Source organism: Electrophorus electricus, chromosome 9 (assembly GCF_041902795.1).
Source record: "Electrophorus electricus isolate QZ-2024a chromosome 9, ASM4190279v1, whole genome shotgun sequence".
NCBI lineage: Eukaryota > Metazoa > Chordata > Actinopteri > Gymnotiformes > Gymnotidae > Electrophorus > Electrophorus electricus.
Window position 1 is genome coordinate 20,150,991 of NC_137505.1, and position 13,564 is coordinate 20,164,554.

The 13,564-nt window shown below is 41.5% G+C and overlaps 1 protein-coding gene across 5 annotated transcripts in view; it reads left to right on the plus strand.

Annotated features, from left to right (window-relative positions):
- The window catches only part of lrp1bb (low density lipoprotein receptor-related protein 1Bb), a 218,232-nt gene that overhangs the window by 119,830 nt on the left and 84,838 nt on the right, over window positions 1-13,564 (plus strand). For all 5 annotated transcript variants that reach the window (XR_014125233.1, XM_027032840.3, XM_081720521.1 and 2 more), the window contains 7 exons: window positions 3,659-3,739; window positions 5,940-6,110; window positions 7,251-7,430; window positions 8,315-8,515; window positions 10,618-10,863; window positions 11,605-11,802; window positions 12,413-12,617. Coding sequence is in view for 4 of the 5 variants with exons in the window: in XM_027032840.3 (XP_026888641.3) it covers window positions 3,659-3,739; window positions 5,940-6,110; window positions 7,251-7,430; window positions 8,315-8,515; window positions 10,618-10,863; window positions 11,605-11,802; window positions 12,413-12,617 (1,282 nt within the window). In the remaining variant the exon portion in view is untranslated. The remainder of the gene's footprint in view (window positions 1-3,658; window positions 3,740-5,939; window positions 6,111-7,250; window positions 7,431-8,314; window positions 8,516-10,617; window positions 10,864-11,604; window positions 11,803-12,412; window positions 12,618-13,564) is intronic.

The following is a 13,564-nucleotide window of genomic DNA, read 5'->3' on the forward strand; positions in this document are numbered from 1 at the left end:
ACAATGAGGAGGACAGCACAGTGTTATTAGGATCAGGGCACGCTTGGCTCTTTAAGTCCCTCTGGTATTAAGGGTGTTTTTCTCAATCAGTTTCTTAAAAAGCTGTACAGTACACTGTTTCAATGTCAGCCTTTATTCCTAGAGACCTTGAAATCATTTTATCTCTTTCTGAATAATGTTTTGTTGGAGTGGGGAGAAGCCTATATTTAGGGGCCAGCATGCTTGAGTAAGAGTCTTCTTAAATGACTCATGAGGTAGTCACATGCTAGATTATGGAAACGTCACTATCAAAAGCCAGACACTTCTGTGCTCTCTGACTGGAGAAAAGCCTGTTGGAGGTTTTTAAATAGCACCCATATCTTGCTATACCATGTCATTGAGTATAATAATTGACTAACCATGGAAATCGGCTTATAAGGCTATGTGCATATGTTTCCGGAGTCAAATATACCTCATGGTTTCCTCTTTTCATACTCCTCATTTGAGTTTTGGTTATGAGTCACACCTGACAGCTGTTTGAGAACTTTTCTAGTTAGATTTCACACCTGTTGCTCCTGATTCATATTCTAATCTGGGGAGGTTTATCCTTCCAAAACTTTTTTGGCTTCTGGTTTGGATTTTATCCTGAACATTCACTTTTTCATTGGTTCATTGCTTAGGTCAGTCATATCAGGAGTCAAATCCATAAGTCCAATAGCTGGTCTCAGGGCTAGGCCTTAATTCAGATTGCACTTTCCTCTCTGCCATCTCACCCTAAGAGTTAAATTCTGCTTTCTAAGGCTCCCTTACCAAATGCTGCAAATTGCTCCAAGTGCAGTTGTCCCTGTTACCTCTGCTGCGTCTTAAGATGCCCCGGTGCCCCCCCTCACAAATAGACCCTGCGTAAGCAGTAATTAGAGTGCACGCTTGGCTTCACTTAATCATAATCAAGCTGGGCTGAAAGGAGTGTGTTTGCAGGCATATTGTAGGCATAGAGCTCTAGTGCATGGGTGCGCTAAGCGCTAAGCTAGTGCCAATGCTGCACTGCGGCTAGAGTGCACACGAAGAGCCCTGGGACCCTGGGCTTTTACCTCCCTGATCATTTCTATTCAGAATTCTCTAGGCCTTTTCTGAGCTTTGGGAATTCAACAGTTTTCCTCTTCTTACTGCATTGTTTAAGTGGGGCATGTTGCTCAGGCAATGTTTTTTTTCTAGATATATTTTGTTTCTGTTTTTTTTTGATAATGACAAAAATTTGAGGATGGTAAACAAAGCACTTCCAGGAAAAATAGAGATGCATCCATAGTACACACACACACACACACACACACACACACACAACCAAACCCATAGAAAAGTGATTGTTTAAACAGTGTTTTTTTAAATGTAATAAGTTTATCTGAGTAACAATATGTTTTCAGATTGGGTCTCTTGTCAAAGGAAAGGCCATCCTGAATAAACATCCTGAATAAACCATCCTGAATAAACACTACCACAACTTTTCTTATGCTCCTATTAGGTTGATAGTAAGTAATACCATTTGCCAGTAGTCTGCTTATAATTTGTTTGTTAATTGTATATTAACTGGTACTGTCAGCTAGGGAGACACCATTTATTGTTTTTTTCTCTGTAAAACGGTCTGTGCAAGCAAGTGTTAGTATTTCTGCAATCCCCACTATTCTTTTATTTGAGACAAGCCTGTCATGAAAATAGGAGCAAAAAAGCCATGTGCAAAATCAAAGGACTGTAAAAATCTGCTTGAGATACTGTTACCTGCTGCCTGCATTTTAGATTGCACATTTTGACACACATTTTCTTTTCTGAAATTCTTTTTTCTAACTGCAACCTAGTTGTCTTTGGAAACTAATTGAGCTCTCTCAGATTAGCAACACCTTTTCATGTTCACCATGGCACTTTTCGGTTCCACTCTCCCTTGATTGGCTTGTGATTTGACTAGAGGAGTGTGAGATATGTCATAAAACCCCATAAGTAATCTTTTCCATGATGAGATGACCTGAGCAGTGTCTCCGTTCCAAAAGCATATATTTTAAACTCATTTGTGTCTTGAGTTGCGTAGACCGAGCTGTAGATGTTTCTCAAAGCAGAAAAACGAATTCGTAAAATTAAAGACATTGTTTGATTAATTGCTCCTGTCACTGTTTATGATCCTAAAATTTGATTTTATTATACATTATGATGATCATGCATCAACTTTATCATAAAATTATGCTATGAAGCAGAAGTACATATAAGTGTAATCAGTGATAAGGATATTGTCAGCAGAAAAAAAAAGGGATAATAATAATATTAATAATTCTATTGTGTTAGCTGAGGACACGTTCTTCTTAGTGGGTATACAGTTTTAGTGAAACAAAGCATGCAAAAGAAAGTGGTACCAGGCTAAGTTGACTGTACTTATATTTAGTAATGTTTAGTAATTTAGTAATGAGTGATTGGATGGATGGATGGATGGATGCTGGACTGTTAAATAATTGTGTGTAAGACTTGCTTCTGAAATATGGTGGTGCATAAAATTTTTATGTGGAAATTTAATGTGGATTTTTTTTGTGGAAGTCGTTATGTAGAAATGTTAATAGAATGGGGTTTATTGTGTAGTTCTCACTAGAACCGATAGACATGGTTCCTGATTTTATTGCAAAGATTAATACACACATTTACTAATTACAGAAATATTACTTATTGAAAGCATCAGAATGCTGATATGTTTGGTTAAATATTATGTCACAGAGACGTAGACATCCAGCAGAGAAGCATATTTTGTTTATTGTGGCAACTTTTAAACTTGAATATTATTAACATTTTACTGTAACAGCTTGTTCAGTCATCATCATAAAACATGTATTTACTCCTTTTGACCAGAAAGTACTATTCACTATAAACAGCAAGTGGGGATTTTGTATCAGCCATTAAGTGTTTCAGTTCTGAGTTCCTTTGCTTATCCCTTACAATGCCAACATGAGCATATCTCCATTAAGATTATACCCAGCAGAGTTTAAAAAAAAATTAAAAATGAAATGCACGGTCTACAAATTGTATTTTTATTTGTAGTTCAGGGCACATTCTCAGACTGATTCTCCACCATGTCCCATTGCTCCTTCCATATTGCCTTCTGGCATATTCTTATTGCCTCCGACTGTTTCCACACTCTAGGTGCACTCTGCTTCCCCAGTTGCTCACAACTTATTTTTCATTAACCTCACAGAGAAAATACCAATAATTCACGTTGACATTTTGCATGACCTTCAGGGTTCTGTGGCTTCAGCAATACACATAGACTAACGTAAAAGTAAAAAAAAAAATGTGTGACTGCCGGGATTTTTATCCTTGTTTGCTTTTGTAAAGACCAAAAACTGAAGCAAGAGCCCTCCCAAACACACACACACACACACACACACACACACACACACACATACACACAGGCACACACAAGTCTGCAAATACTAGCAGAGGACAAAGAATCCTCTAAATTTAATCTATTAGCATGACAAAGCAATTTGTGCCATGACAAACTTCTTTTGCAATATTTCAAAGCTAAATGCAAAATGAAAAATGGGCTTTCTGCTCCAGTGTATCAAAGAGACAGTGATATATTGGCCTGGCTTGGGAGTGTCAGTGGTTTTGGAGTGCCCATCCTCATGGTCTTCCTGTCTGCCCACAGCCTTCCCAACATGTGAGCCACTTACCCAGTTTAGCTGTGCCAACGGGCGCTGCATCAACATCAACTGGCACTGTGACTCAGGTGGGTCCCCGGCATCAAATTGTTCCTTCTGTTAATTCATAACAGTGTAGACAAGTGAAATGTTTTGAACTGTTGCTGTTGTTCACTCTTATAAATGTAATTAATTTTACTGGCATTATTTGTGATTCAGATTCTTTCATTGGATACATACCTAAAGTTGCCACAAAAAAAACCAAAGATCCATGATTTATTGTGGGTCAAGCCCTCCTGTTTTCTTAACATTCTGTATACTCCCCTTGTCCTAAGGGTCAAAAATGACCCACCTTCACTAAACCCATAAAAACAAGCAGTTTAATTGAACTATAAAACACAGATCTATTTTACCTGAAGAGCCAACCTGTCATTCATCACAAATATAATATCTGTGTTTTTACTCAGTAACAGTGCAAAAAGACTCCATTTAATCAGTGCATACCACTCATTTTTATTACAGCACACATATCATAATTATTTTCTTAAATAAAGTCAAGGATCATTATTATTATTATTTTTTTATTTTATTTTATTTTTAATTATTATTATTAAGCTATTGCATAGGTGTAAACATTCATTCTTTAGCAAGAGGTGAGGCTCAGCTTAATTTGTCCTTGATAAGTATTAAAAATACATACAGTGGAATATAGAATGTTGAGCTTGCTCAGACACATAACACGTGTATCACCCACAAGTAGTTTTGAATGTGTGTAGGGAAACAGTTGTGAATATAGTGATATACTGTATTCTTATATACTGTACAATGAGCAATTCAACTACAAAATACTAGTCTTCTCCCATTTTGTGAATCATTGCACCCACCCACAAGGTGTATAAATAGCAACAATAAATAAGAATAATATAATAGATACAAAACAGAAACATGAACATAAATCAATTATATTACAGGAATGAATAATAACATTACAACTAATATCGCTTATATTACAGATATGAAAATAAAGCTGTACCTCTGAATGGAACCGGTTACTCATCCACTATTTCAGGTTCTGGGTTGAAGAGGTTTGGCAAACACTCTACTATCTAGTTCCAGACCTTTCTTATATCACAGTTTGCCTCTCACACATCTCACAAGTCTTAACTCATGGTTATCAAATCATCACGTTCTTGAGAAAATGTGGAAGACTTTCAGTGGTGTTGTGGCACAGAAAATTGCTCTTCCACTCACTGCATCCCAGAAACTAGGTGTATATTTGCCTCTGGACCCATACACGACCACTAAGATTAGCAGCCCTATGTAGGCCTGCAGGTCAGTATCATTAATCCTTTTTCAGCTGTCTCCATATTTATAGAAACCTTCCAAAATGTGTGATGAGCATGTAGAATGTTTATGCAATGTCCTGGGCATAGGCACCTACATATGGTGTGGGCCATGGTGTCATCCTTATGATATTCTTTGGCATCTTGCCCTGACTGTCATATGGTGACAAGGATCATCTTATTTTGCTGTGCTTCAACAAAAATGTCGCTTATCTTCTGTGATTTCTTCTTCACCTGAAGATGATGCACCATGCTATGGTTCTTCTTCCCCATCTTCTTCTTCAGAAATCTTATCCTCTTCTAAATCACTGTTCTCTTGTTTTTCTGTGCATTTGAAAAAAAAAAATATCTTTGACTTGTTGCGCACTGAAACCGATGAATTCATGATGGGTAAAATGCAAAGACAATTTTGTAGCCCAAACATCTAACACCTTTCTTGAATTTTTTTTCTAAAGCAATTTTTTACTTTTTCTAAAATTAGGATCATTTCAGGAAAAGTCACTACATTTCATGCAGATAGGTGTTTTGTTAAAAGGCAAAATAGGACATTTTTGACCCACAAGACAACAGGAGAGTTAAAAGAATAGTTCTGTAAAAAGTTTCTGCTTACCTCAAATGTAGATGAGCAGCCAATTTTTATTATTTTAATACTGGAGCTACATTATACCTAATGTGAAGCTTAACCCCCCCCTTAGCATTGTTCAAACTGCATACACACTCTGTCATTTGTTTTTGCGCTGAGCTGTTACATTCAGGATTGCAGTGTTTGAAGCAGTCAGACAAAACCATGTAACCCCCCGTAACTATCTCTTTTCGTGAGTGGAGGTTATTGCAAGGTCAGTTCATCTTAATGGAGGCAATATCGCTGCGAGAAAGAAGAGGCCCACCAATGCCTCTCCAGTATTTCATAATCGGCTCTCTACCTCTATGACCCCGGTGCCCTCAGATGATGATTGCGGAGATGGCAGTGATGAGGTTGGCTGTGTCCATGCCTGCTCCAGTGGCCAGTACCAGTGCTCCACTGGGAGGTGCATCCCGGACCACTGGGCATGCGATGGGCACAATGACTGTGGTGACTTCAGTGACGAGAACACAACCTGTACAGCCGTTGCCCCTGGTGAGTGGCTGGTAGCCCTGGCAACCAGAAGCAAATGATTCAGTTATGTGCATGCCATGGAAACCTGTACGTTTTACTGCAATCATGGCATTTGTTAATGAGACCAGTTAGAGTGTCAAGATGTTGCTCTTTCAGCGATTTAAAACTAGCTACATATGAGCTGCTAAACCAGTCTATGGAATGTTCCATTTCCACAGCATCTGTTTAACACGGGTGATTAGCAAATCAACATAAAGAGCCGGGAGATTACCATCACGTCAGCTGCTTATAATTGGCTAGATGCAATGTCCCTAATTTGCTGAACATAAGTTTGAAACTTTCTCTCTCTCTCCCCCGTGTTCCACGGATCCCCATCTTATCTGCACCCGCTAGAGAACGACCCTGCAGATTTGAATCTTTTAATCTGTTGTAATTACCTCTGAAAGCTGAGACGGGTGCTGCGATCCTTTCAGCTCACCAGCTTGTCACAGAAATGAGGAGGCCATTCATCAAACCAACTCCTTGTAGAGGCCTTCGGCCCCTGGCTGTCTCCCTGGGCCTGCCCAGCTTACCGCCTCCCAGTGCTGGGCTGTGATCCGAGTACAGCACCCCTCTCTGGCTCTCTCTGTCTCTGTGAGATGCCGGAGACAATGCGAACGTGCAGGATCAAGCCTTGAGCAAATCGCTCTGCCACTTTGCTGCACTTTACTTCAGCTTTACCACCCGTCTCATTTGGTGGGACAACTGAGAAGCTGAAAAGCACAGGCTACCATTTAGCAACTGGCTTGTTAAACCTGTAAAAGCGGTTTAGTAAGATTTATTTAACACCTGTGGATTAACAGTGTGGAATATAAATCACTAATGACCACCCGGCTGCATAAATGAATTATACTCAAACGACATTGGACTATGTACTTGATCTTATTTTTCTTCCGAACCATTATCCCTGACCTTGGTGTTGAAATCTCCTTTAATGCCTGTTTCAGTATCAAACCAGAGTCTTCTGGAAAACTTTATTTGACCATAACCTAAATTGGTGTCATTAAAAAAAAAAGTTCAGCTCCCAGTTTAGCTGTTTTTTCACCAGTGAGCAGGCAAAGGATTCTGCAGTAAACGTACGATGAGATGGAACCAGAATATCGTGTGTCCCGTCTGCCGTAGCCCTGCCCCCCGTGGAATGCAGCGGCGAGGAGTTCCACTGCCGTGCTGACGGCACGTGCATCCCTGAGCGTTGGCGCTGCGATGGCGACAGAGACTGTGAGGATGGCAGCGACGAAAGTGACTGTGTGGGCATCAAGAGGATGTGCGACCCTCAGGCCAAGTTCACCTGCCGAGACTCAGGTTGGTGAAAAGCCAGGATGGCGCTGACCCTTCACTGATGTGGCGACTAGGATTGTTGTGTATACTAAACACCACAGAGCTGCATTCTGCCAGTTGCGAGGCAGAGCACGCTATTTTCAGCTGCATAAAATGGGCTCTAGTCATAATGTGCCTGAGAATGGCAAGGAGAGAAAGAAAGAAAGACAAAGAACGTATAGCACTGTAGTCTGCCATGAATACCAAGGCGTTTTGCGCCTCATTGGAAATCACACCAGCCTCATTGGAAATCAGTCAGAAGGAGACTTTTTGATATTAAATTGTAATACTATGAATTAATGCTTTGAAAAAGGCACCACTGGGCAGCATCATAAAACCTTTTTTTTTTTTTTTCTGCTTTCCAGCGTTTTGTGTTTTCTCCTTCTGATGTTCAGTGTTGTAAAATCCTAAACTCTGTCCAGTCCCCTGTAATAGAAGTGGAAGAATTAATATTAAACTCAGTTAAGGCTCTGTAATAGGCTGCAAAACATTATGGCTTGATCAATGAAATAAGGGTGTTTGACAAGCTGTGACTTGAAAGAATCTACACTGAACAGTTTATCCTCAAAGACCTCTAAGAAAAGGTGATATTCATACAGACGTATAGCAATGAACTCGAATGTAATATCAAGGTCAATCTAGGACACTAAGTGTGTTCTCAGTTTGGTCTGCTTTATTCGGGTTATTTGCTTTCACTGTTCTTTGTGTTGTCTCTTCTTATCTGTCTGTGTATCTGGTTTTGTTTTGATACTCATATTCTCCATAGTCTTTTATTTGCATGAGAGATATCAGTATGCCTTCCTGGAAATACCCAGTTAGCTGTGACAGCTTGATTTATTCCTGGGTTTAACTAAGTGTTGCCTCCCTAGGGAAGTGCATCAGTAAGAGCTGGGTTTGTGATGGCGACAACGACTGCGAGGATCGCTCAGACGAGGACTCATGCCAGTCGTCTGTCTGTAAACCCCCCACGCAACCCTGCGGCAACGACACCTCCACCTGCCTGCCGCCCCACAAGATCTGCGATGGGATGAGCGATTGTGCCGACCAGTCAGATGAAGGCACCTTCTGTGGTGAGCGCTTACAAAGCCTGTCGTGGGCTTAATGTCATCGGTTTTGGGTATTGTCAGATGCTGTGTCTGAGTGAGCTCTGTCTGAACGCCACTGACAAAGGAATCAACAGCAGGTGGCCATAAACACCCTTGTCAAATGGATTAACTTTTGCATGCCTGCATTAGACATTGTCATTTCTCACAATACTCTACAATGAAGAAGGTTATGTTTCATTTTGTCACATCTCATTGGTGGCTCTTTGTTTTTAATTTCATAGCTATGAAGGAGACTATCTCAGTAAAAGCATCACCATTCCTTAATATATCAGGCTCTACTCTTTAGTTACCACTAAAAGACCTAATGCTACATGTGTTATGCACTTGCAGAGTCTGGTATTACAATAGTAATGGATACTCAAACCCCCCCCCCCCCCCCCCCCCCAAAAAAAAACCCTGTTCATGTTCAAGATTGATGCCCACTGTGTGGCTAGATTGGTACACACTGGAGCAAATCAATATGTATTGTGTTTACCACCTCTTGGCTGAACACACCCTAAAGATACTGTGTTTGTGTTAGCACTCAATATCCCAGAGGGCTCCTTTCATTCCCGCTTCACTCTTTATCCTTGAAGTAGTGTAATGAAAACCAGCGCATGTTCCATGTGTGCGGGGCCGACATGCCGACTAGCTGACTGAGATCACATATGATGATGCGTTTGCTTCGGCAGCAGTCACTGGGGGAAAGAACCTTGGGAGGATTGGCAATGTGTAATCTTTTAGAATGGGACAAGACAAACGTTTTCGCTGCGTTCCGACACGTCGCCAGGAGAAGCCCACGGGAGCTGCCTGCTCCAAGCAGAGTAGGTGTATTATCAGTCTGAAAGGACCCACCACAGTGCTGCCACCTCAGTGCCAATTAGATTGTACAGCAGTACCCTGAAGGGCCGATTGATTGGAACAGTGCCATGAGCCCGTTTCTTTCTGCAGCCTGTGGGAGGAGCAGGCTGCCCTGATCTACTGGGTACCTCAGGGCTCCCTGTGGAGAACATTAAATTCTTGTCAGTGCAGAGGGGATCATCTTAATCACTAGAAGCTTAAAGTCCTTGGAACAATGTCAGTTTTACTCTTTTTCCCATTTAGAGTGGTCTTCTCTTTTTTACCAAGAACCACGTGCTTCAGTAAGAAAAAAAGAGTTTTCCATTAGAGATGTGAGAGGGAGAAATGGAGTATGAGAAAGTTTGCTTCTTATCAGTCTGGAAAGGAGATGACGTAGCTGAGTCTCAGTTTTCATTTGGCTTGAAGATCGAGGAGTAATAAAGACATCTTCCACTTTGACAGAGCTCATTTTGTTTGCTTTGCACTCTGCACCCTGCCTGTCTCTATAATGTAATAAAGCAGCTGGCTCATGTCTTGAATAGTGTGTGACCTCACATAATGTTGTATTGTCACACTTGGGTAGCACTCTTGATTAGCTCAGTGCAATTTAGATGCAGATGGTTTTTACTTTTTTTACTTTTTTCTTTTCTTTTTTTTTTAGCTTTGGTTGCATTTTTTTTTTTTTTGCCATCTACCTATTGACACTTTTATGCGGCATTTCAGCTGTTAGCTCTAGGCACTCTAGCACAGGCCACCATGCTCTATTATTTAGCCCGTCTGGGATTTTGATACTCTGCTCTTGAAGAGTACGATGCAAAATCAGCCTTTTATTACAAATTTCACAGGGCTTGCAAAATGTATTGGGTCACCACTACTTGTCTACCTAACATTACTTATAATACACAAATTAAGATAGGTACGATTGACAGCTGTCCAATTAAAATAAACTAATTTGACTTCATCTGTAAATTAGAAGAGAAGATTGCAGATAAAGCCTGGTGTCATTATTTGATTATGGCAAAAACACACTGCAGTCGTTCATGTATGGACATGAGAACATGAGTTTGAAAAATGTTGTTTCTGAGCTGGTTACACCCACGTGTTATCCACTAATGGCCAGAAGCAACTTTACAGAGAGACCATCAGCTACTGAAGAGTTGTCATATGTCAAAAGAAGATGCTTAGAAAAGATACCCTTTTTGAGAAGGGTGCTTATTCTCAATAATTTCCTATCTCTAATTTTCCAGACAAATGCCTGCAAGGTAATGGGGGTTGCAGTCACCAGTGTACAGTGGCTCCCAGTAAAGGGGTGGTGTGCTCCTGCCCTGCTGGCCTCCACCTGGGCGTGGACAACAGGACATGTGAGGTGGTGGACTACTGCACCAGACACCTCAAGTGCAGTCAGAGGTGTGAGCAGTTCAAGACCGCTGTCAAGTGCTCCTGTTACAGCGGCTGGAGGCTTGGCCCAGATGGCGAGAGCTGTCACAGTACCGGTAACCACAGAATTTGGGCACTTTTGCAGTTTTTGTAGGTCATAAGAAATACATAAGTACCATAGATGGGTAGGGTGCTTTTAGAGACTTCTATGTATATGAGGGCCTAAGCCAAAACGGTACTATGTCTTGGCAACTCTGTAACACTTTTAGATGTTCGTATATAACATACAATGCAGTGCAAGTGACATCACAAAACCCTTTTTCCTCCTTGCATAAATCTAGCTAAGTAATACATTTTACTGAATATTCTTGCTTGATATCACGCTGGGTAATGAATTCTTAGTGGACCTACATGCATTCCAGGCTTTAGGTGGAGAATGAGCTCAGAGTGCAGAGCAATAAAAGGAGCAATAATCCAATGACAGCAGGATACACAATCAGGAGGCTCCCAGTGAGAAGCTAATGTCTTTACAGCAGCATGCCTGCCAAATGCTTTTAAATTGTTTCAGGGAATCAAATTTGGGTCATTAGTCCGAGGATGACAATGAGCATCTGTGTGATATACTGTGCACTGAGCTTGCAAAGCATATGCGGCACTGAGCTGGCTCGTATTTCAGAAGACTACTATACATTATTGCTCCCATAGGATCAGGTGTAACAGCTTTCTATTTGAGAAGACTCCTCATACGTGTAGGTAGAATAGGTGTAAGTGATGTGAGGCTCATATCCAACAGCTGCCTGATTTTGATGCACAGGTGAGGGGTTTAGCTGTCTGTGTGTCTCTTTCCACTGTGTCAGATCCCTTTGAAGCCTTCATTATCTTTTCCATCCGGCATGAGATCAGAAGGATAGACCTCCACAAGCGTGACTACAGCCTACTTGTTCCGGGGCTGAGGAACACCATAGCGCTGGACTTCCACTTTAACCTCAGCCTGCTCTACTGGACTGACGTGGTGGAGGACAAGATCTACACGGGCAAGCTCTCAGACACTGGAGGTATGTGTTGAGTCCCAGAACCACAGAAACCAACCATGGTGGAATCCCGATGTGGGCCAAACTGGGCCAATTTTAGTCTGCGCTATAGCAGAAATGGATCAGATGTCCTCCTAGTTCCTGAGAGTACAGCAGGGGCACATTTTGAGGCCTGCCATGACTACCTTTAAGTAAATTGCAAAATCTTGGAAGGAGTTGACGGATGCTTCTTTTTCTGGGTGACCGTTCTACTCTGCTCCCCAGTGCTGCATTTATCACCCACCCCTGTCATTCCTTCTCTGCCCTGATGCCTCTCTGCACAGCTCTCACCACAGCTATTGCATCTCCTTTGTTAGCATTTCATAAAGCCCTCCACAGCCGAGGATAACTGCAAACAGCTGGATTATAGACAGTCTGGGAAAGCCTTTAATGTTTAATAGGAAGCTAAGGGAAAGCCTCCTTTCGTCTAAAGAGAGTGTGCTTTCCTTCAGAGCTTTCCGTTATCTCCACAAAATAGCATTTTGAGGAAATCGGCACACAAAAGCACACACTTGAAAGGTAGAATGCTTTGTTGTGGTCAATTCAGCACACCATCCAGCCATTGTTAGTGATATTGGTGTGGGTGTTGTCGCAGGTGTCACTGGGATTGAGGTGGTGGTTCAGCATGGTTTGGCCACTCCTGAGGGCCTGGCGGTGGATTGGATTGCAGGAAACCTTTACTGGATTGACAGTAACCTTGACCAGATCGAGGTGGCCAAGCTGAATGGAGAAATGAGAACCACCCTGATTGCAGGTGGCATGGAGCACCCTCGGGCTATAGCACTGGACCCAGGCCAAGGGTGAGTAGTGCTTCACAGTGCCATGTTCTCCTGTAAGGAAACTGGTAATGTGGTAAGGAAACTTTGGTAATGAGCTGATAACAAATGAGGTAGCAAACTACCTCAAACGTCATTAAAATATATTGAAAGCAGACCATTTTTTTTCTTGCTTAAATTGACTTAACAAAACATGTAAGCATATTTCAGGAGGATAGACTGGCATAATTGTTTAATGACATATCAAGGAAAACATGCTATGTCTTTTGCTGTATATTTGCTGTTTCCTCTTTGCTCCTCAACTTTTCTCTATTGTCAGCCCTGTTTCTGTTCTTCGTCCCAGTCTAAGTCTGTTAAGGCACCATTAGGGAATGAGTGGGAGCCTCATCTATGACACCACAGGCTCCAAATAGTCACAGGCTGATCCCAATCCCTTGCGCTTAGAGAATGTTTGCTGGCATTGAAATGAATAGAAAACAGTCTGGTGGCTTATGTTGCCCATTGGAAGCAGCGGAAATAATTTCTGCCAAGTGTCATGGGCAACGTAGAGAGGACAAACGCAGTATCTCAGCTCGCAAGCTGCATCTTGTGTTGGCGCCCAGCTGGGAGATGTTCTGTAAACTGTCTTGTTGGATGCTGAAGTGTTCCTTTGAAACTTTGAAACAAAACTCTAGCATTGATTTCACAATCTAGTCTTTTAAAAAGGGCAGGGAGATTCAGAAAATGGAAAGCATACTTTGTAGAGACACCTAAGATGCTGAAAATGCTGCAAATCTTGAAAGTTGTCTTCAAGTGGACTGTTGCTACTAGAAACAGTACCACCACTCAGTCAAGAGCTGGTTTATTAATTTGTTGGCTACTTCCCAAAAAGTCTGACCTTTAATGATGAGGAGGCTGGCTGCTTGTAGCACTGTCTGTGTTAAGTGATTATTATTGAATCTTTAGCAGCTGGTAAATTTATCACTGTATCA